This window comes from Abramis brama (genome assembly GCF_963993115.1).
Source record: "Abramis brama genome assembly, chromosome: 16".
In the NCBI taxonomy this organism is placed as follows: domain Eukaryota; kingdom Metazoa; phylum Chordata; class Actinopteri; order Cypriniformes; family Leuciscidae; genus Abramis; species Abramis brama.
The window spans coordinates 27,218,035-27,242,924 of record NC_139978.1 but is presented as its reverse complement, the minus strand read 5'-3'; the positions used below and the strand labels follow the sequence as shown (position 1 = coordinate 27,242,924).

Sequence of the window (24,890 nt, the reverse complement as noted above, 5' to 3'; positions counted from 1 at the left end):
AACTAGAGGCCCAGAGAGAAGGAAATGAATAGTGGAATAAAGTCGTTATTTTTGTTTGTTTTTGCGCACAAAAAGTATTTTCGTCGCTTAATATACTTAAGATTGAGCCACTGTAGTCACTTGGACTATATTAACGATCTCTTTAATAACTTTTCTGGGCCAGCAAGTTTCGGTCACCTAGCAGCCTATGGAGAAGTGATCAGCTCTCAGATTTCATCAAAAATATCTTAATTTGTGTTCCGAAGATGAACGAAGGTCTTACGCGGTTGGAACAACATGAGGGTGAGTAATTACTGACAGAATTTTAATTTTTGGGTGAACTAACCCTTTAAAGTGACAGCAGGCTAATACACCTGCCGACAAAATGTAGTAGTACACCCAAAAAGAAGCGAACTACATTAAAGCTGCATTTACACCTGGCACAAAAACAATACAGATCTGAATTAGAGTGACATCAACTACTCTTGGCTCACCTGAGTTTGCAGACTTGGTTTGTTCTGGAGATAACCTGCTGACTGTCTCTCCACTTTCAAAGCAAAAAACAAACAAACAAGAAACTAAGTATTGATAAAGTAGTTGGAAGCACTAATAAAATGTGTGCTGTTTGTGTCTGTGCATACTTTAAAACAGCTCCTCTTAACGCCTGTCTCTCCTCTGCATCTCTGGGTTCATTTCCTGAACAGGGAATCACATCCGCCTCTGTGTATCTGCGATCATTTGCTGAGGAAACATTTTTTATTATCAAAAACGCTTTCACAAAAAAAGAAAAGAAAAAAAATAATCAATGCACTTCCTTGCTGTGCCAATCTTACAGCATAAATAAGGATACTGGGCTTTTCCATACTCCAAAGTATCATCACCGTCCACGTCCAGATCCACATCGCTGTCCTGGTGCTCTTTCAATGTGCTGCTCACCAAACCTTAAGACATTTAAAATAAGCGTGCATTAAATGACAGAAAACACAAAGCCTTATTACAGAACAAGTACCAAAGGAATGGAGAGTGTGTACTTTAAAAATAGACTGAGATACAAATGTGCACTACTGATGAACTGCAAAGTGTTAATAAAATCAAAAGTGTTTATAAGGACGTGAGGGCCTGTATGACCTCTGATTTCTTTGTGATCGCCTCTGTCTCTGTTTTTGACCCCTGGCTAAGTTCTTTTACAGTAATCTCATTCTCAAGAGGATAACCCCACTCCCATTACCTCACGTGTCTGTTGTGAACTAATCACACACTTACACACACAAGCTCTGTTGCAAAACCAAGTGAGCTGCTTTTATATTTGGTACACTGTTTATAGGCAGTAACTCTACAAATGGATTGTTTTTGATCATTTGATTTCAAGACTGAACAGCACTTAAAGTGTAAATTTGCAGATTTTTGGAACTGACAGAATGGCATTTTTTCCCCTCCGATTGGCCTAAAATTCTGTGTTCGGTTCGTGGTCATCCAGTTTGAAATGTTGACTACAAACACTGAGGTTTTTCAGATTTTCTGTTGCAGCGTTCTCTCCGTATTTACAATTCTTTGCAGCCTTTAGGCGCTGTCTACAACACGCTGGCTCCTCCACTGGAAACTGAAAGTAACTCACTCTTTGAATTTAGTATTTAGTGTGTAGCTCAATTGCTGTGCAGCGTTTGTGTGTTTTGTACCTCTGAAGCCTCTGAGAACAGAAACCATCTGTATTCTTCTCTGTTCGGCCCATTCAAACTCCCTCCCGGCTGACAGCATGGAGCCATTTTCAACAACACAAACACCATCTCTCTGTTGAAAACACACACATATCAGCATGTCTGATGAAAATGTCTCCACCAGCCTCAAGACACCGCTTTCATCTGCTACCTGCCCTGAATGCCCTCTTGGCATTAGTTTACAGCTGAAACAAACGGAAAATAAAAAGAAACAGACATTTCACATGCAGGTATATAGATTGTCTGATCCTTCTGGACACATCTACCTGTCTTATACATCATACGGCTGACTTAACAGAACAGGACAGCTGACGGCATGTCTTCTGCCGCCTGTCAGTCAAATACAGACATCACAAACAGCCTGTGATCTGTCAGTGAAAGCAGATCTAGAGGAACTACAGACTACAGGGGAAGGAAGGTTCATTGTTTTGAATGAGACCTATAAACACATGCACAATTACAAATGAGCTGCATTTCCATCACACCTGGTCTTCCTCTGCTTTCCGTCTTTTCAGTTTCCCAATGCGTGCTGTAAAAAAAAGAAAAGAAAAGAAACAATAGCAAAAAAACTGATTTTTTTAGTGATGCATGGCACTTTTCATATTACCTTATCTGAAAAAATGAAGCATAAATCAATTCTTTTGATTTGTTTTTTTTCTCCACTGGCAGTTTTATGATGGAAATATATACGATCTCAAGCTGACATAAACTGATAAGACAGAAAGGCCTCTGTGGCCTACAAAAGATAAATAAATGGCAAGGGAATTGGACTGATCTGTTTATCTGATTATAAAATAAAGACATAAAAGATTTCCAGAATTCTCTGAATCTCCTTCTCTCGAACACACACACACACACACACAGGAAGTAAAATTCAGGATGGTGGAACGGTATCCACCACTCCATTAAAATCTCTGTTTTGCTGAGCTTCTAATGACGTTAAGGGACATTAATCTTTAGGAGCCTCAGCTCATGATATAGTCAAAAAGGACAGTGGAAACAGAGCTGAGCCTGTTACAATCACAGTGAAGTTGACCATAACGAAGAGAGGATCATTAATTAGAGAGAGAATCTGATCAATTAGTTTTGACCAATCTTCCAGTGCACCTTTTTTAGATGTTAATGAAATAACATAAAAATTAACAGTCCTGATAAATGACCAAAAATTCAACATGATAGAGTACAAATATTTCACAGTACAAAGACTTAATACTCTGAGTATTACTGTGCCAAGGGCGTAATATTGCATTAAATAGTATATCATTTTCACCATTTCATGATTCTCCAGTCATTTGCTCCTTGAACGATTATTTTAAATCAGTGCTGATTAGAAGATAAAGCCTCTTTAAATATGGCAGTTGTGTGGCATGTGTGGAGAATATCTTACCAGACAGTGGGCAAGAAGATACATGTGGGAATCCATAGTCAGTCCAAACATGAACAGATTTCACTTTCTGTTTGGCGTAGCACCTGCACCAGCAGAGCTCCTTAACTGTTAACATATCAAAAGATTAAAGGTCAATAATCTGCTCTGCTTGTGAGGGTGCTAGGTCAAAGGTCAGGTGGTGCTTTAACTGTTTGAACTAAAGACTGTGACACACCAAGCCAACGTAAAAGAACAAGCGGTGATGAAAGCTGACTGAGTTGTCGCCTCTCGTCGGCTGCGTCTCGGTCAAAAAGCTGCGCTTGACCACAATACAAAGACTAAAGGCGACTGCCAACTAGCACGTGCCTTCTACGCCTGCGTGTAAGGAAATAACTGTCTATATCAGCAGGCACCAATAGTCCATATTCGTCATTCAAAAAGGGAAACTGAAACTAGGACTGCAGACATACAAACTGTAAGCAAAGCTTGTTTGCCATTTTGAATATCAATCACACTGATCACTTGCTTCATTCCAGGCAGTTCATGTTATAATGAAAATATTCACGCAGTGTAATGCTCAGGTAAGATGGCGTAAATTTAGAACAGCCTTCTGTCTGTGCCGTCTTGACTTCTTTGCTCGCTTTTGCTATTATTCTCTTTTGCATTTTAGACTAGCTCGCTAAGCGGAACAGACAATCAGAGTTCTCTCTCTCAACGACGGCACCAATGCCGACGGACGCTGATTCAACATGCTCAATCGGCCAAAACGCCCCCAACAGGCTCCGACTAGTGCGGATCGTGCGGCCAGTCGACGCTCAACAAAGGCCCGACCGTTGGCTTGGTGTGTCAGGGCCTTAAGACTGAAAGTGTACCAGTGCTATCTGGGGACAATTTGTGATCATGAGAATGAGTTTCAAAGATTGATGATTTCATTATAAACATCAATTCATGAAATAAAACTTTTTTTGAATTATTTAATATTCATATAGAGAAATATGAATTTGGTCAGATCCAAGCTCTTAATGCATGTCTATGACCCTGCATGTATAGGCAATGACTGAAATGCAAAATAAAAAGAGAGAAATCCAGAGAGAATACTGAGATATACTGACAGTCATTGAAAACGTACCATTGAGTCTTGTTTGCCTGTTTGCTCGTACTCGCAAAAATGTCTGAAATTAAAAAAGAGGAAGAAAAGGGACACTTTAATACCCATAATTTCAATACCTAAATTTACACTAAAGAGTTTTTTGAAAAGAATGATAAAATAATTGAATATTTAGTTTCACAAATGTCATGTAATGGAAGTAAAAAAAGGTTATGAATAACATTTGATCAATTCATCGACAACATCAATTCCCTTTAATGATTATATAAGTCAGGTGTTTTGAATCTTTTTGATGCTAAGGACTCCCAAATATGATGATCCTCTGAAAGCCTAAAATATGAAGAGCAATTTATACTGTGCAAAAAATGGTAAAAATAGTAAATGTAAGGACAACTGTCATGGGATGTAGAGGAGATGAACCCAGAAGCAGACGAGGTGCAGACACTTAAGATTTATTAATACACAAAAACAGAAAACAAAACCCACGAGGGGGCAAAACAGGACTGAAGACAGGTAACTTTGACTAAGACTAGATAACAAATAAAGACTAAACTCTGACTTGACAATGACGGGAAACAAACTCACAATACTGATATAACAGGTCTCTGACAAAGTACTCACAGTGTAGAACAAGCAATGTACCACAGGGGATAACAGACAATGTAAGACAATGTACCGACACAGGACAGAAAACATGAGGGGATTAAATAGGGAGCAAACTAATCAGGAACACAGGTGACACAGGTAAAGCAATCAAGACAAAACGAGGATAACAAGGGGGCGGGGCAGAGAACGAGACAACACAAGCACATGGCCCAAACAAATGGCCATGTGCTTGTACACAAAACATGGGTCTGTCATGATCCTGCCTCAAAACAAGAAAGATCTAGGACATGAAGGCAGAATCATGACAGAACCCTCCCCCCAAGGAGCGGCTTCCAGACGCTCCCTAGAGGGAACATGAAACACGGGACAAGACCGACTGAGACATAGACACAAACCAACAATACATGACAAAAACTAATAAAGGCAGACATGAATACACAATGACAGGATTGGGGTGACATAATAAAAATAAAAAACAAGGAAGAGGAGGCGGAGACAACACAGAGTTCATGGGGGAATGTCCAGGGTGGATGGGAGGACTGGGGGGAAACACAAAGTCCTTGGGGGGCAGTCCAGGGTGAACAGGCGGGTCAGGGGTCTTGGGTCTTCGGGATGAGGGTGTGGGCTGCGGGCAACGGGTCCGGGCAGGTTTGGGTGGGGACACACGAGGAGCAGTCTTGGGGGAAACAGTCCGGGGTGAAGTGGAGACAGGGGCGTCCGGGGAGACAAACAGAGGTCGGGTGACAGCTGGTACGGGGCTGGACACATCAGCTGGGACAGGGCTGGACACATCAGCTGGGACAGGGCTGGGCACATCAGCTGGGACAGGGCTGGGCACATTAGCTGGGACAGGGCTGGACACATTAGCTGGGACAGGGCTGGACACATCAGCTGGGACAGGGCTGGACACAATAGCTGGGACAGGACTGGACACATCAGCTGGGACAGGCATCTCCAGAATCTTGGCTAGACTCGACAGATACTCGGACAAGGTTCTTACAGCGATGACAATCGGCGTCTCGTGGCTCGCCGAAACCGACCGCAAAACAGCCTTAGCAGCTGAATCGGCCGCTGCTCGCTCTGCAGCCCTCATGACTGCAGGAGCGGGCTCTGGAACAGCGCTTGCAGGAGCGGGCTGGGCACATTAGCTGGGACAGGGCTGGACACATTAGCTGGGACAGGGCTGGACACATCAGCTGGGACAGGGCTGGACACAATAGCTGGGACAGGACTGGACACATCAGCTGGGACAGGCATCTCCAGAATCTTGGCTAGACTCGACAGATACTCGGACAAGGTTCTTACAGCGATGACAATCGGCGTCTCGTGGCTCGCCGAAACCGACCGCAAAACAGCCTTAGCAGCTGAATCGGCCGCTGCTCGCTCTGCAGCCCTCATGACTGCAGGAGCGGGCTCTGGAACAGCGCTTGCAGGAGCGGGCTGGGCACATTAGCTGGGACAGGGCTGGACACATTAGCTGGGACAGGGCTGGACACATCAGCTGGGACAGGGCTGGACACAATAGCTGGGACAGGACTGGACACATCAGCTGGGACAGGCATCTCCAGAATCTTGGCTAGACTCGACAGATACTCGGACAAGGTTCTTACAGCGATGACAATCGGCGTCTCGTGGCTCGCCGAAACCGACCGCAAAACAGCCTTAGCAGCTGAATCGGCCGCTGCTCGCTCTGCAGCCCTCATGACTGCAGGAGCGGGCTCTGGAACAGCGCTTGCAGGAGCGGGCTGGGCACATTAGCTGGGACAGGGCTGGACACATTAGCTGGGACAGGGCTGGACACATTAGCTGGGACAGGGCTGGACACATTAGCTGGGACAGGGCTGGACACATTAGCTGGGACAGGGCTGGACACATCAGCTGGGACAGGGCTGGACACAATAGCTGGGACAGGACTGGACACATCAGCTGGGACAGGCATCTCCAGAATCTTGGCTAGACTCGACAGATACTCGGACAAGGTTCTTACAGCGATGACAATCGGCGTCTCGTGGCTCGCCGAAACCGACCGCAAAACAGCCTTAGCAGCTGAATCGGCCGCTGCTCGCTCTGCAGCCCTCATGACTGCAGGAGCGGGCTCTGGAACAGCGCTTGCAGGAGCGGGCTGGGCACATTAGCTGGGACAGGGCTGGACACATTAGCTGGGACAGGGCTGGACACATTAGCTGGGACAGGGCTGGACACATTAGCTGGGACAGGGCTGGACACATTAGCTGGGACAGGGCTGGACACATTAGCTGGGACAGGGCTGGACACATTAGCTGGGACAGGGCTGGACACATTAGCTGGGACAGGGCTGGACACATTAGCTGGGACAGGGCTGGACACATTAGCTGGGACAGGGCTGGACACATTAGCTGGGACAGGGCTGGACACATCAGCTGGGACAGGGCTGGACACAATAGCTGGGACAGGACTGGACACATCAGCTGGGACAGGCATCTCCAGAATCTTGGCTAGACTCGACAGATACTCGGACAAGGTTCTTACAGCGATGACAATCGGCGTCTCGTGGCTCGCCGAAACCGACCGCAAAACAGCCTTAGCAGCTGAATCGGCCGCTGCTCGCTCTGCAGCCCTCATGACTGCAGGAGCGGGCTCTGGAACAGCGCTTGCAGGAGCGGGCTCTGGAACAGCGCTTGCAGGAGCGGGCTCTGGAACAGCGCTTGCAGGAGCGGGCTCTGGAACAGCGCTTGCAGGAGCGGGCTCTGGAACAGCGCTTGCAGGAGCGGGCTCTGGAACAGCGCTTGCAGGAGCGGGCTCTGGAACAGCGCTTGCAGGAGCGGGCTCTGGAACAGCGCTTGCAGGAGCGGGCTCTGGAACAGCGCTTGCAGGAGCGGGCTCTGGAACAGCGCTTGCAGGAGCGGGCTCTGGAACAGCGCTTGCAGGAGCGGGCTCTGGAACAGCGCTTGCAGGAGCGGGCTCTGGAACAGCGCTTGCAGGAGCGGGCTCTGGAACAGCGCTTGCAGGAGCGGGCTCTGGAACAGCGCTTGCAGGAGCGGGCTCTGGAACAGCGCTTGCAGGAGCGGGCTCTGGAACAGCGCTTGCAGGAGCGGGCTCTGGAACAGCGCTTGCAGGAGCGGGCTCTGGAACAGCGCTTGCAGGAGCGGGCTCTGGAACAGCGCTTGCAGGAGCGGGCTCTGGAACAGCGCTTGCAGGAGCGGGCTCTGGAACAGCGCTTGCAGGAGCGGGCTCTGGAACAGCGCTTGCAGGAGCGGGCTCTGGAACAGCGCTTGCAGGAGCGGGCTCTGGAACAGCGCTTGCAGGAGCGGGCTCTGGAACAGCGCTTGCAGGAGCGGGCTCTGGAACAGCGCTTGCAGGAGCGGGCTCTGGAACAGCGCTTGCAGGAGCGGGCTCTGGAACAGCGCTTGCAGGAGCGGGCTCTGGAACAGCGCTTGCAGGAGCGGGCTCTGGAACAGCGCTTGCAGGAGCGGGCTCTGGAACAGCGCTTGCAGGAGCGGGCTCTGGAACAGCGCTTGCAGGAGCGGGCTCTGGAACAGCGCTTGCAGGAGCGGGCTCTGGAACAGCGCTTGCAGGAGCGGGCTCTGGAACAGCGCTTGCAGGAGCGGGCTCTGGAACAGCGCTTGCAGGAGCGGGCTCTGGAACAGCGCTTGCAGGAGCGGGCTCTGGAACAGCGCTTGCAGGAGCGGGCTCTGGAACAGCGCTTGCAGGAGCGGGCTCTGGAACAGCGCTTGCAGGAGCGGGCTCTGGAACAGCGCTTGCAGGAGCGGGCTCTGGAACAGCGCTTGCAGGAGCGGGCTCTGGAACAGCGCTTGCAGGAGCGGGCTCTGGAACAGCGCTTGCAGGAGCGGGCTCTGGAACAGCGCTTGCAGGAGCGGGCTCTGGAACAGCGCTTGCAGGAGCGGGCTCTGGAACAGCGCTTGCAGGAGCGGGCTCTGGAACAGCGCTTGCAGGAGCGGGCTCTGGAACAGCGCTTGCAGGAGCGGGCTCTGGAACAGCGCTTGCAGGAGCGGGCTCTGGAACAGCGCTTGCAGGAGCGGGCTCTGGAACAGCGCTTGCAGGAGCGGGCTCTGGAACAGCGCTTGCAGGAGCGGGCTCTGGAACAGCGCTTGCAGGAGCGGGCTCTGGAACAGCGCTTGCAGGAGCGGGCTCTGGAACAGCGCTTGCAGGAGCGGGCTCTGGAACAGCGCTTGCAGGAGCGGGCTCTGGAACAGCGCTTGCAGGAGCGGGCTCTGGAACAGCGCTTGCAGGAGCGGGCTCTGGAACAGCGCTTGCAGGAGCGGGCTCTGGAACAGCGCTTGCAGGAGCGGGCTCTGGAACAGCGCTTGCAGGAGCGGGCTCTGGAACAGCGCTTGCAGGAGCGGGCTCTGGAACAGCGCTTGCAGGAGCGGGCTCTGGAACAGCGCTTGCAGGAGCGGGCTCTGGAACAGCGCTTGCAGGAGCGGGCTCTGGAACAGCGCTTGGGACAGCGCTTGAAGTAGCGGGCTCTGGGACAGGCTGAGACGAAGGACAAGAGGCTCCCTTTCTCCTCTTCTTTCTCTTAGGTCGTGGTGTGGAAGTCATAGCCGGACTTGTGACCGGTTGAAGAAGCTCAGCGGGATCTGTGACCTGAGTTGGAAGGGCAGTCTCAGGCAGCGCTGACTCGGTCGAGGATGACTCCGACGGAGAATCCCACGAAGTCCTCCTCCCTCGTTTGCCACGAAGATCAACGGGAGTGGCTGGGACCTCGGGAGAAGTGGAGTGAGCCTGGTCCCCTTGAGAAACAACAGCCAGGACCCGACCCTCCAGGATCACGGGCAGCTTGGCTGGTGGCGACAACACGGTGGGACTTGGCGGCTCCTCCTGAGAGAAACGATCCCAGAGTTGGGCATAATTCTTCAGGATCCACTCACCCTCAGACGAGATTGGGAGGTTGACCCTCTTTCTGTCGGTGGAAGCCGACAGCCAGCATTGTTCATTGAACTTCATTTGTTGCTGGAACTGGGAGGACACACTATCTGCTGGGTTCTCTTTTGGTCGGTACATTCTGTCATGGGATGTAGAGGAGATGAACCCAGAAGCAGACGAGGTGCAGACACTTAAGATTTATTAATACACAAAAACAGAAAACAAAACCCACGAGGGGGCAAAACAGGACTGAAGACAGGTAACTTTGACTAAGACTAGATAACAAATAAAGACTAAACTCTGACTTGACAATGACGGGAAACAAACTCACAATACTGATATAACAGGTCTCTGACAAAGTACTCACAGTGTAGAACAAGCAATGTACCACAGGGGATAACAGACAATGTAAGACAATGTACCGACACAGGACAGAAAACATGAGGGGATTAAATAGGGAGCAAACTAATCAGGAACACAGGTGACACAGGTAAAGCAATCAAGACAAAACGAGGATAACAAGGGGGCGGGGCAGAGAACGAGACAACACAAGCACATGGCCCAAACAAATGGCCATGTGCTTGTACACAAAACATGGGTCTGTCATGATCCTGCCTCAAAACAAGAAAGATCTAGGACATGAAGGCAGAATCATGACAGACAACATTGTTTGAAAAATAATAATTGGCTTTTATATTGTCATTGCACTAAACCTAAATTATTATTTTTTAATATAATGTGGGCAATATTTAATTTGTTAGTGTTTTGTATGTTTTTGTTACAGTTCATGTTTTACTCACTATTAGAGTATATTTAGATTACTCTTACTTAGATTAATTTTAGAATTAAAATTAGAATTACATTTTAGAATTAAATATACATTTTTGCTTTTATTTCTTATCAATTACATAATAATACTTTTCCCAATTAAATGAAATATTCAAAATTCTAAAAGTATTTAAAAAGCAGAATGAAATTACAATGTACTTTTTTTTTTTTTTTTTTAGAACAGAAACATTATTTTAAATTCAATTAAAGTCCAGCAGATGGCAGCACTACACTGAGGGCTGTATCAAACATTTGATTGACGTAGTCTTGGAATGGGTAAAGTCCACTCTTAAATGAGTTTGATTCTGCCTGTAATTAATTAAAGTTCAGTATGCTCCTCAAGAGAAGTGCAAGCTAATGCTGCTAGACACGTATATAACGTGCATTTTGTGCTCACCTGGTACCTGTCGGAGTGCACAGCCTCATCAGCAGGACGTGGAGAGGAGGCAGAAGAGGAACCCTCTCTCTTTATGTGCATAGAAAACAAAGACTGAGAGAGGTAGAGTGGTTATTATTGCCTGTAGAGATAAATAAATTGTATATAACAAGTGTTGTGAAGTACATTGAAGAGAATGTACCTTGGGCGGCCCAGCAGCAAGACACTCCTTTTGCGCGGGACCCTGACTGTAAATAGGAGAGAGTGTTATTAACACATATTTCATCACCACAATCCCATTACCAACAAAACTCAGCCTTGTTTTAAACACAAAGTGTGAATCAGAATACGCAAACCTGCTCAGAAACGAGGCATCAGGTTGCATACAACATTTCCTTCGCAGTCAAATAAAAATAATATATTTATAAAGCTGTCTCCATTCGGGTTCTGTATGGCAGGATAGCTCTAACGCACCCTGGGGCCAAGTTCAATTTGACACAATTACTGTCCACAGCTCTGTCACTAAGCAGATTATGGCTATAATTTCTTTATTGGAGAAATCTTTCATGTGTTCAGAGTGGCTAATGTGCCGCCCTGCCTCATCTGATGCTGATAGCAAATGTTGAAGAAACGCATTATTAGCTTGCTATGATTTTCGCGAGGACTGCCTTGAGCTTGACTAGCTGTGAAATGTCAGGAACAATGTAACAGCTTGTAATTTGTGATGTTGCAATGATGGAGGAGACAGGGAGAGGGGTGGAGGCATGGTGCACATGCCCAGAGGCTGTAGATAAATATGCCATCAAGACCTGGAAGCATTTAATGCGCCTTTGGAAGGGACAGGCTACAGGGTTTGTGTGCGTGCGTTCAGTGTCTCAATCTGCTTTAAATCTGCCCTTCCTCCATCTTTCCGGCTCTTGTCTCCAGTTTTGATTTCTTTACTATGGGCGGCGATGCATTTTCATGAGCCTGGATGAGATTTGAGTTAGAGTGACAGAAGAGCATGCTGACTGTCAGCGGCACTTTACTGTCTACATGTCCCGGCCGATACAAAGAGACTGAGGCAGTTCAAAAAAATCAAATCAACCCTCGACTGATCGGCTGATGATCTCTGATTGAGCCGGACGGATGGAAAAACAAAAGAAGACATGAGCGAAGCAGAGGGAGGTTGATAGATTATTGATTGTCTCAGTCATTATATGGATTGTATCATGTTCATTAGAGGAACATGACAGGTTTCATTTTTCCCATTTCCATGAGGGGAATAAAAGAGTGTGATAGCAGACAGCATTGGGATACTCTATTTATTTATTTTTTACTCTACTTAAATATTTATTTAGTATAAATAAGATAAAAATAAGTAATAAAATAAATAATTGGTTTCTATATTAGGCTCCACTATCCCAGTGAATGGATGGATTTGTTTCTATATAGTTTATATAAATACATAAATTACATTTTTATATGGATTTTGGACTATGGCAAGAAAATACATTTAAGAACCACAAAAATTGGGAGAGCACTGGGATGCTATATTTTATTTTCTTGCTCTATTTAAAAATCTTTTTTTTAATAAAATAAAATAACTGATCTATTTCTATATGGTTTGAATTAATAAATAAACTAATAAATAAGTGTTGTTTCATGGCAACAATACATTCAAGCACCACTTCAAAATAAATGGGTAAAAATAATGACTGTGAATCAGGAAATGAAAATAAAATTTAAGAGACTGTTTCAGGTGTGGAGTGTGTACCTATTGTGCAGCTGCATTAGACGCTCCATTTCCTGCTCCATGTGTTCCTGCAGCTCTCCTGGCCGCAGCACAGCGTGACAGATCGGACACATGGGCGTCTGAGTGTCATAAAGGCCCTTCACTTTACCTGGAGAGACAGATGCTTTATCATTATAAACCTACAATGAGCAATAAAGAGAATTCTTTTCAATAATAAACATCATCTAGTCCAGGCAGATGTGTTATCTATATATACAGTCAACTGACATCAATTAGCAGTACCCGTATAGCAAAGCCATCACAGGCTTACAAGTGGCCAAATGAAAGCAAAGAGATCTGAATAAAACATGGATCTGCATGTAAGCGCTGCTTGGAGCCATGCCCTTGAGAAAGTGTCAGTCGGCCCCCCTGCGAGTCCCATCTCTTTTAAAATTTCATCTTCGGGACAGCTCAAATAAATTCACAGACGAGTACTAACTGCTTGCATCTCTGCCTAAAGGCAACCAACATCAGTAAACAATGAAATCCCAAGGCCCAAATTGAATTTATAACCGCATTACCTGCACAGATAACGTCTGCAAATAACAAGATGATAAAAGGAATTTGATTTGATTCTGGGATGAGCGTGTCTTTTTTCCCTCCTGCTGGAGAGTCTCTCATGGGGGGCATTTGAGAGAAATTCCAAAATGATAATGTTAAACTTTAACATGGATACACTGCCTTAATTAATATACACAGAACAAAATCTGAACACCAAGGTGTAGCTATAAACTGCTTAATCTAAAAACAAAAGAAATTACTGTCATTTTATTATTTTATGTTGCATCATAAAAGCCTATATTGCTAAATACTGTTAATAGTGCACAGTTATATATAGTAACAGTAATAGTTATTTTTGGGAAATACAATTCTGAAAGTTTTTTACCTTAACTAATTTAATTTACATTACCATTTGAAAGTTTGAGGTTGGTAAGATTTTAATGTTTTTGAAAGAAATCTCTTTTATTTGATCAAAAACACAGTAATATTGTAAAATTGTATTACAGCGTTAAGTAACTGTAATAATATTTCTGCAGAATGTTTAGCAACCATGTTCTGTCACATGATCCTTCAAGAAATCATTCTAATATGCTGATGTTGAAAACAAATTTTGAAAACAGTTGTGCTGCTTAATATTTTTGGTCATTTTTCTCAGGATTGTGAGTTAAAGCGAACAGCATTTATTTGAAATAGAATTCTTTTGTAACATTATAAATGTCTTTACTGTCACATTTTATCAATTGAATGCATTCTTTCTAAATAAAAGTATTAATTTCTTAAAATAAAAAAACCTTACTGACCACAGTAAGATATGGATATAGCGTTTTTTTCCCCCCAAGTTATAGGATGACTGCACATGCCAACATCCATATGACAACTGTCATCATCATGATGGGAGACGAATTCTGAGACGGCCATGAACTGACCTTTCCAAAATGCCACATTTCATCCAGGCTTTCTGTCACATTACGACAATATGTCAGAAGCCCGAAAAAGACAATACTAGAGGCTTGCATTTCACAGAGCTGCATGCGATGGGGTAAACAGTCATATTACTGGAGGCCAGATGAACGTGGCTCTCTCTGTAATTGATTGACGTGAAATGTATTGGTTGCAATGGCTTTTTCAAAATGTCATCATTTAAAATTCAGACAGCCAACCAGGTTTGAGACCACATCGGTTTCTTACGTTCGGTAATCCATGTAGAATGTTTTAAATATGAAAGGAATAGAATATAATTTATATTCTAATAGAATAGAATAGAGTATATGAAGTCACGTAAAAGGAGGTCCCTTAATGGTTTCTGCCATGATTTTGCCTTTCAATAACTCCATAATGGGCGCGACCTTTCAGTAATCCGAGGGCATGCGAGAGGCGGGCGACTGGCAGGGGGCTTGTTCCCTGGCAGGCTTTCTGAGGAGAGTGGCAGTTATAAAACAGAATTGGCCCACTCCACACCTGCCATGAAGCCCCGTCAAGTAGCCTGAACCCGTCTGGTTCGTGTTTAAGACATCAAATGTTTCACTTTATACAAGGGATTTCATCGTTCTTTCAATATGCTTTCAGAAGTGCAGGGGAGTATGCAAGCTCCACTGAGTGTTTTTATTGAGGAAAATAATGGGCCATTGAAAAAGGCTATTTAATAGGCAACATAATAGGCAATGTAGCAACACATCTGCTGTGGAAAGTCATTTCCTTCATTTTCAAAGGTATTTTCTTGATTCGGACCTTCTTTCGTTAATCAGCTTAGAAACGGCTTAATCACTCTGGCACTGGACCAGGTACATGTGGAAAAAAGTCCCAGTTTGCTGTTATTGAGGGTGATCAATGTCTGAAATGAAAGGTATAGTGGAAATATTACCACGATAAATCCTACAGAGCTCGGTCGCAGTTGTGAGAGATGTGCACACTTGCATGTTCGATATTATAAAGCAACCTATTAGATTAAAGCGAAAATGGCTTTCATTAACATCCTTACTGTCAAGTCAATGAGCTCATTCTATTCTGTTCCCTCCCCGCATACTTTACTGACCAATCAGTGTCTCGTTAACGAATATTTAATGAAGATTCGAATATATCAAAAAAACCCTGAAACAATTCCTTTCAAACTAAAATAATGGTACATGTAAAACTAACATGACTATGCAACAACAAACATACTGAAAGCAGCTAGTTAATAGTACACATAACTTGGAAATATTTGATTTAGATATAAATGTATTCTCCAGGATAATACTAACAATACATATTATTTTAGTAAACAAACAACAACAAAGCACACAAAAAAAAAAAAACATGAAACTGTAGGTTATAGACCCAGATACAGAGGAGAGTGATCAGTGTCTCAGAAATCCCTCCATCATAAATGTCCCCATAAAGATGAGGGATAGACATATATACAGCTGCCCGATAAAGCTGTGGCACTCATCACTCCAGAGAGCTGATTGCTGCCTTTAACTGTGTGCTGTGTCAAAGAGTTCAGCCCTGGAGAAACATTTAAGACCAGGTTCAGCTCTACAGGAAGACAGGTGAGTGACAACAAATACAACTGATTCCCTGAGCTCAGACTCAAGTGGATCTCTTATTAAATCTCTTTGAATTTACACATTTAAACCCTGAAATGTGAAATTTATCGTGCAATTTTTTTTTTAAATCATGAAAATTATGTTTCCACCACGAGATAAGCATTTTCTTTTCTTCCATCCTTGCTAACCGGTAACGGTCTCAGAACTAATGTTCTAGCAAGTTTCACTCGAAATTATGGACAAACATTTCTTCCAGTAGCCTAATGTTAACAGAACGCTTGCTCAAAGGTATCCGTCTTTAATAATGTTCTCAAAACGTTAGCACAGAAACGTTATCTATACAACGTTCATGGAACATTTTTTCTTTCTGAACATTTTAGATTTTTAAAATGTTACCACTTTATTTCATTCAAAAGTAACAATCCCATAATGTTTGCTAAATGGAATGTTCCATTAACATTTGCGTAACCAAGAAAAAACATTTTAAAATTTGTACTTTCGACAAACATTCAGAAATAACATTTTCATAACTTAATGGGAACGTTAGCAAAACATTCTTAGAACATATTTTAGTTAGCTGGGATATTGTGACGTACATTCAAGTGAAACAATATTTTGTAAAAGAAAAAAAATATAGGCTGGGGACTTGGTTCTATCTATCGATTGTTGATTGGATGGAGGTAGATCGGCTTAATGTAAGCATGTAGTGTTGTAAGAAAGGGGCGGGGTTTAAGCAAACTAAATGATTGGAGAAGTCCAGCATACGTTACGAGAGAAGTCTAGTTTCTAGTTTGATTCCAAATTGTTAGGTCAAAAGAAATAAAAAAAATAAACATTATAATAAGATCAATCAAATGCATTTAGAAAATAGATTTCCATTTCATGCAGGGGTTGAAAACACAAATTACTGTATTTTCTGTCCTCATATCATGCCCAGTATGTTATGTAATCTTAAAATAACGCACAACCAGACTTGTTCGTGTGGCCAACATACATCCAATATCCTTTTCAGCAATCCTTTAACAAATCTCTGTAACCAGCACTAAAGCTCATCTCCAGAAAATCAATATATGTGTCTGGTTTGTCAAGAAAAGCAAGTATTTAAGCATGCGATCCTACTCAGGAGAGCTGAGTATTCTCTGAATACAGAGAATCAACACAGATTAAAATCTCAAAATATATAGATTTTTGTGAAGGAAATTGTTAAAAACTAACTCTAAAGAGTTAGATAATGCCTTATTGACAATATGTAAAATGTTTACAAATACATTAAGCACACACACGGTCACACACACACACAAACATTTTAAGGAACACTGAATATGAATGCAATTAATGTCCAATAAATGTTGGCTTAAGGCACTTAATGACATTTTCCGATATTCCATGACCTAATCTAAAGTGAGAACTATTTATGGTTAATAAATTGTTAACAAAGCATTAGGCTATCTAACTCTTTTTATATGAGGTAATTAAAAAATTATAATTTGTTTATTACAGTGACAACGAATAAAGAACTCACCGTTTGTATATAGTCTATTACTGTATTTGTAAATACTTTATTACTGTATACTTATTATAAAGTGTTCCCGAGGGAGTTTTTTTTTACTTATAATTAAACACATGATATATCTGTATAGCTGCTAATAAAGAAAATGTGCTGCAGATTTTTATTAGCAGACAACAAGGCTACAGTGTGTCTGTTCAAAAGGTTTTTTTTGATAGTAATTGATATTGAGGGTGGGAATTATTCTCTAGATCTCCTCAACAGGCTTAATTAATGAGCATTCAGGGAATCTTAAATAACAGAGACAGTCAGATCAATAGTAGTGATGAGCAAAGAGACCATTATGTGAGAGAGTGTGTGTGTAAAAGAAAGCGAGAGAAAGACAATAAGAAAATAACACAGGGGGAAAATGAACGGCCTTGTGTATGGGTCAAGCCTATGGAGGAACAATTACACAATACACACCGCAACAATATGATGCAGTCAGCATGATATTCTAATGACACTCGTTAACCATCATCCATCCATGTGTCATGACTCAAACTGTGGTGAGATGGTCATAGACTATCACTCCCTTCTGAGATAAACTCCCATTATTTGATGGGTGTGCCGCCCTTTTATGGTCTCCTCAAGAACTCATCAGCAGGAGGTAAAGGGCTGTGAAGGCAGACACTTCAAATAAACCAAGTCTGAGAAACTGGCCAAATGAAGATGCACACCTGCAAACCAGAGGATAGGACAGACAGTCCTGTCTGAGGGCCACACAGACAGAGTAACTGGAGTAACTACACCTGTGTCTGTGTGTGTGTGTGTGTGTGTGTGTGTGCGTGTGTGTGTGTGCGCGCGCGCGAGCGTGTGTGTGTGTGTGGAAATGTGAATGACTGAGTGCATATGTGCACATACCTTCTGAGTGCAGCTGATGTGAGTGCATGTGTATCTATGTACAGGAGTAACATCGAACAGTTTTTTGTTGAGGGGGCACTATTTGTATATAATTTGCTTGAGTTCAAATCATGAATTGATAAATAATTATATATTTATATAAATAATGTTTATATAAAACAATTAAAATTGTGACTGGAGTTGACAGCCATGAGATCACTTGAAATTTTAATACTAATAATAATAATATAACATTTTCAACAAAAAAATATAACATTTTCACAGGGGAAAAAAAGTTTTGAGATGATGATGACAGAACTTTTGATTGAACTGACCAAATTTAAATGGATTATTTTTTGCCACAGCGATTTACAATAATTGTGCAACCTAATTATCAATTTGTTAACATTATAGACAATAGGTATCATGAACTAACAAGCATTTATTGATGTAGGTTAATGTCAATTCATGTTTGATGATACATTCATGTTATATAGAATTAGTATGTATTAGTGTGTAAAAGTGATTTCTATATATACTAATTGATTTTTTTTTACGTCAAGTGGTATAAATTATCATTAATGTATGATCAAACATGAACAATAATATACTTATAAATTAACATTAACCTAGATCAATAAACTAAAAAAAAACCTCTCTCTGTATATATATACTATATAGATTAGATACACAACTGTGTGTGTGTGCATGTGTATATGTATATATATATATATATATATATATATATATATTAAATTGTAAGTTGCATAAAAAACCCATTCAAAAATCTAAGCGTAACTCAATCTGAATGCTTCTGACTATGTCTATGTGTATTCATTTGTGCAAGCGTGTGTGTGGGGCTAAACCCCAACTCTCCACCTGAGACAGCTCTGTCTGCACAGAGCGTAATGGGCCAGACGGGAGTCAATGAAGTGACAGCTAACACCTCATAAACCTTGAGCTTGAGGGGCTGAGCTGCACTAAGCCTCACTGTAAAACACACGCACAAACAATTAGAAATGCACACATACAAACAAATATGCAAAAAAACATTCTTATACACAGACCCATGTACACAAACTTAGTATTATTATTATTTTTTTACATTCTTGTATGTTGCTGTTTATGGTTTGGCCACCACCTGCGGGTGCTAAGCTACACTGTATGTTCTTGTTATTAAAAATACAGAATAACCATATGATTGTCATTATTCTACCTCAATATAATTCTCACCCGCATTCAATACATTCTTATGGAGCAGGTGTGAGCAGCTCAAACTAATGAGGCAGATAGACCATAATAATCCATTTGAATCTAACGCAACATACTCCCACATACATGCTGATAAGATCAGATAGCCTTACATTCGCTGTGTCAAATACAGCTACCCTTACAAGGTAAAGAAAGCCTGTGATGCTTTGAAGATGATCTTGTTTTGGAATAATACAGATTTTGTGACAGCTTTTAGAGGATGTGATCAGAGGATCCTCAAAGAGGGTAACAGGGCTTTCACAAAAGCCGGAAGCACTCTGAAAATTAATAATAACTCAAGGATGAAAGAGCAAAATTGATCACCCTGATTAAGCGCACCTGCAAGTTATCTGCACGGTGGAACACCATTAGTGGACTTAGGAATTGATCAAAGGGACTTAAAAATTTAAATCATCATTTACTAACCCTCATGTCCCATATGACTTACTTTCTTCTGTGGAAAACAAATGTTTTGATTAATGTTCACGCTGCTTTTTTCTATGCAATGACAGTGGATGGTGACCAAGGGCTGTCAAGCTCCAAAAAAGCATAATAAACTAAAATATATAAGTGCTATATGTAACCAGTCCTAATTGACCCCTAATTATAGGATTTGGACCAGGGTATCCGGCGTGGGAGGTGGGTGCGCTAACAAGGACGCTAAAGACTGCAGCCACTAGCGTCAATTGCTAGCGTGTCTCTTGAGGCCAGGGGAGTGAGGTTTACACGCACAGCTCTTACTGGACTACGTCTGTTACACTCACCCCCCAACCCTCATTCCCATCCGGGTCATGGCACCAAATGTAACCGGTCCTACTCAACCTGCTCCGAGCGGAATTCGAACCGAGGTTTCCAGCATGCGCGCTAACAAAAACGCTAAAGACCTATCGTTAGTCGCTAGTCAAGGAGAGTGAGGTTTTACACACACAGCTCTTACTGGCCTACGTCTGTTACATATATCCCAAGTCATGTGATAGCTTGAAATTAAAGCTATTCACTAAAAATCTCTATTCACTTTCATTGTATGGAAAGGAGCAGCTTGAACTTTCTGCTGTGAATACTTGTTATTGGTTGGTGAGTAAATGATGACATTTTTTATTTTATTTTGGGGGACCTATCCATTTAATGATTTCCTGTATCATTCTTTGAACAGTTGGATGAAATCTTTGGATCAACACAGCCATGCTGACACACATTCACACAGAGACAAGTGTATTTATCTGGCTGGCTAGTGGATGGTGGCACAGTGGTTGATTTTCTCATTTTATTGGCCACCGGGGTAGAACAGGCCTATGCTTGTTCAGAGCCAGCCAGCGAGACACAGTCAGCCTAAGCACACAACTGCCTCACTGGAGTCTCTACCAGTGCCAAACACAGAGAGAGAAAAACTCTAACATTGGATGAGATGGTCGTAAGGTTGCCCACCACAGAGGAAATAGCTGACAAAATGATTCCGAAATAATTAGGTGAAAGAAAGAAAATTTCATTTTGGTTTAAAGACACTGAAATATGTAATACAGGGCACTGATATAGTCCTTAGGTGTGAAAAATCACAGGTAAGATACATAAATTACACTCTCAGAAAAAAAGGTACGAAAGCTGTCACTGGGGCTGTACCTTTTCAAAAGGTACACTTTTGTTCCTTTTAGGTACTAATTTGTCCCTTTTAGGTACTAATATGTACCATTAATGTACCAATATGCACCCTTTAGGTACAAAAATGTACCTTTTAAAAAGGTACAGCCCCAGTGACAGCTTTCGTACCTTTTTTTCTGAGAGTGTACCTAAGATTTTAAAAGGAATTGCGAGGATGTGTTACCCAAAATCATATAATCATAGATGCAAATAGTACTTCATAAAAGAGATCGTTGTATGCTCAGTTCGCCAAAATTTGAAGAAGGAACGACTTTTTGAATTGCGCCCCCTTCCTGCAGTGACCTTCAAAGGTGCAAAAACGCACAACAAAATTATAGCCATAGCTGCATGAAAACATGTGAAAGAAGCAAAGCAGTCTTTATTGTTAACACAATTTCAACTACTGAAATTCCCAGAACCTGACATTAGCTAAATCTGTACTATGTGCCTTTTTTCACGACGAAGGAAAAAACACAAACACTTTGTTATTAATGACAGTCCTCTGACCTTCGTTTAATAGCAATTCTTGGTTTCCACCTGCTGTGGAAGCTGTGGGAGGACCGGGCCACCCAGTCTGAAGAGAGTTTAACACAGACGAGCTCCTGCAGCACAGAAAAACATGACTTCATCTTGAACGTCTAGAAGCCCATTATGGGCTGAAATAGCATCTGTGTTTTGGACGGCATTCGACCATGTATGCTTGGGAATTCGGTTCTTTACTCAAACAGACAGTTTATGTAAGACATTATATGTCAGCATGGCTTTGGCAGGTTTTTAATCCTAGAAGCACACTGACTGACAAATGCAATTATGTATATTACATGCATTGTTGCGGTTGCAGCAACATGTAACAAAACCATATATTCCTCTTCCAGTCTTTTCTTCACCGAGCTCCAATCAGAATCAGAATCAATATGCAACTTCTGGGTTAGTTGCATCAAATTGCATCATGAGCAGAACATATTAAAATCGAAAAGAAATGTGGTTGGTTGCTTTACATGGCAAAAATAAGCTGCAGTGTAATACACTTTATTCTGAAAAAAGTTAGGATATGTGAGACTACTTTAATAAATGAGAAAGTTAAATAAAACTTTTCATAGCAAGAATTTGACCTTACTGATACAGAATACTGATAGAGCATTTGTGTGTCTGTGGCTTGTCTAAGGAGCCCGTTCAAATCTTTCTCTGCCCAATTTAACCCAAACAAAAGCAACAAACCATCACCCTATAAAATTTCATTCTGAGAAAGGCCACAGAACAAGGAAACCAATGGGAAAACGGCCACCAGGCAACCAATTCAACACAACATCCTTAACCCCATCCCACTAACATGCCCTGAGCTTGTTGCTCCACTAATGCTGCATTGTTCAGCTCATTAAGTAGCTAAAGGCTAATTAGACAGCTAATGAGTGGAGGGTAGCAGTGCAAGAGCAGGGATTTCTGCCACACTGTGTTGTCTTGGAGGCAGTAAAACCATGAAGTCTGAGCTACAAGAGACTGGCAAGTCACTGATGTAGCAAAGGTGAGAAAACCAAATAAGGCATTTTTCACAATTACGGTACACGTTTGTCTCTGATAACTTTATATAAAATTAAAATATATATATATATATATCATATCTAGATTATACTTATATTGTTATATAATATGTAAGATTTTATTAAATGTTATTCAATTCGTTTTTATAAAATATTATTTAACATACAATTGTTTAATTGTTTTAACAATTAAAATCATAAAACAGCAATGCAATTTTTGACAAAAAAATGGAAAACTCATAAATAGCAGAAGGATAGCTGTTGTTCCATATTTTGCTTGTTACCACATAATGTTTCTCCCATTCATTTTTATAAAACATTCCTTAAAACTTTTACATCTGGGAAATTACATTATTTTTAATTATTCTACAGCATTATGGGGAGATATGGAGGAAAAAAAATATTCCATTTTCTCAGATCTTACAATTATTATTGCGTTGACTACATTCATCAGGGTCAAGTAATAGACAAATGTTGAAACAAATATAATATATAAATATTTATAGACAATAAAAAATTGCAAAATAAACAATGAATTATTATTTTTTTCTTTTTTTTAATGTTACATGTTTTGTATATTTAATTTTGATGTTTAATGTTTATTGTAAACAACCTCATATAATGTGAAAACCTCATTTAAAATGTATAGAATAGTATAGCTTATAGTATTTAGTTTGATTATATAACTGGCCTTTTTGCTGAAAAATTCTACGTTTTTTTTTTTTTTTAAGTGGCATTATAATGTACTTTTAATCTAAAGTAACGTATTCTCCTATATGTCCCATTTTATAAATTGTCCTGCCTCTCTATCTTTCTAAATAGTAGTCAACGGGTGACATTACTTCAGGTCATGGCCAGACAGCATCTCTGCCTTGTTCACCTAGCCAAGGATAACCAAACATACAGAGCCTTCACACAGCCCTGAGTAAATACAATAGCCGATGCTCCTCATCTGCCCAGCCTGCCAAAGTCATTCTCTGGGTGTGTACGTGTGTGTGCTCATCTCATCCTTCCCCCATCAATACCCCAGCAATCCCACGAGCCAATACTCCGTGTCTGCTAGCACAGAGGAACAAAGGCCACTGCCAGCTGAGCTGATATAGATCCACAGGTCTCTGTTCTTATTCAATCAGGTCATGAAACAGATCAGCAGTAAGGGCACTTTGAGCTAAAAGTTCAATCTCTCATCTCATCTGCTCAGGACGCAGCTATCGAATGCCCTCTTAACATCTGCAAATGAGGCTAAATTCTCCTGAATGTCTGCCCGAATGCCTACGGTACAAAGCATAACATAACTTCAGACTTTCAAATACATTTCAGATTAAGTGTAATCAACACAAAACACGTTTAAGGAAAAAAAAGAAAAAAAAACACAGATATGCTCTGGAGGGTGTGATGGCCTTTTGATTGTGCTAACTCGTGGGAATTGTTGAGTCATAATGATACTGAAGCTTTTAATGCCACAGTGCTTGTGTGGTCCCATGGGCTAATTAGGCCAATTAGCATACTAATTGCCACATGTAAATTAGGGGCATCTTAAGCAACAGAAGCTGAAGAACACTGAGGCTTATGGACAGCAGCCATCTTTCAGGTTAATTCCCTGTCCACTCTGTGACATAGCCCCTCGTTAGTACCGCAGTAAAAAACATAAGAGGCACATAAAACATTATATACTGCTTGACTGTTGTTTTCTTACCAATTAGCAAAGGAGTGATTTATGATTATGACACAATCCTCAATGGATTTTAAACTACGTTTCCCCAGGCTCTTTCACGCTCCCATGCAAATACACACATATACCAGGGTGCACAGGGGTCAGTGATGAAATAAGACTTTGTAAACCAGTGAATCAAATATTTGATGTTATGAAAACTTTGAAATCAGAGCCAATGTTTCACAATGCTGAGATGGATTCTGAAAGGCATGCTCTGTTATTGACAATAAAAATACAGTTGTTCGTGTTTGTTCATGTTAGTTAACAGTGCGTTACCTGTTGTTAACAAATAGAACTTTTGATTTTCCAAATATATTAATTAACGTTGAAATTAACATCAACTAAGATTAATAAATGCTGTAGAAGTATTGTTAATTCAGTTTAATGTTAACAAATGAAACTGTATTGTAAATTAAGTGTTACATTAATTTACTAGTGTTTTTCAATATGATTATGGAAAAGATAATGTAAATATAAAAATGGGGAAATGAGCATGCACAATTAAGTATCCAATATTGGCAGACTTTGGAAAAACAATCTCTAATATTGGCAAATAACCAATATGGTAACAATAAATCACGCATTTCTACTTTTTGGGGGTCCAATCAAAGTAACTGGAAAAATATGAGCTATATGAACACTGCATTCTTCTATTATATTAGAAACTCTTACAAACCCTGCATGCTATATATTAAAGCAGCATTGTTTTATGTGAAACC

General features: G+C 41.7%; 1 protein-coding gene across 5 annotated transcripts in view; it reads right to left on the bottom strand.

Moving 5' to 3' along the window:
• The window catches only part of rnf220b (ring finger protein 220b), a 39,919-nt gene that overhangs the window by 6,174 nt on the left and 8,855 nt on the right, over positions 1–24,890 (bottom strand). For 2 of the 5 annotated variants that reach the window (XM_084138435.1, XM_084138436.1), the window contains exons 3-12: positions 12,601–12,727; positions 11,047–11,092; positions 10,866–10,958; positions 4,190–4,232; positions 3,082–3,186; positions 2,180–2,223; positions 1,656–1,767; positions 813–920; positions 621–720; positions 474–526 (exon numbers count right to left, since the gene is read on the bottom strand). In XM_084138435.1, the coding sequence (XP_083994561.1) occupies positions 474–526; positions 621–720; positions 813–920; positions 1,656–1,767; positions 2,180–2,223; positions 3,082–3,186; positions 4,190–4,232; positions 10,866–10,958; positions 11,047–11,092; positions 12,601–12,727 (831 nt within the window). The remainder of the gene's footprint in view (positions 1–473; positions 527–620; positions 721–812; positions 921–1,655; positions 1,768–2,179; positions 2,224–3,081; positions 3,187–4,189; positions 4,233–10,865; positions 10,959–11,046; positions 11,093–12,600; positions 12,728–24,890) is intronic. The other 3 variants (XM_084138437.1, XM_084138438.1, XM_084138439.1) reach the window with 3 other exon arrangements.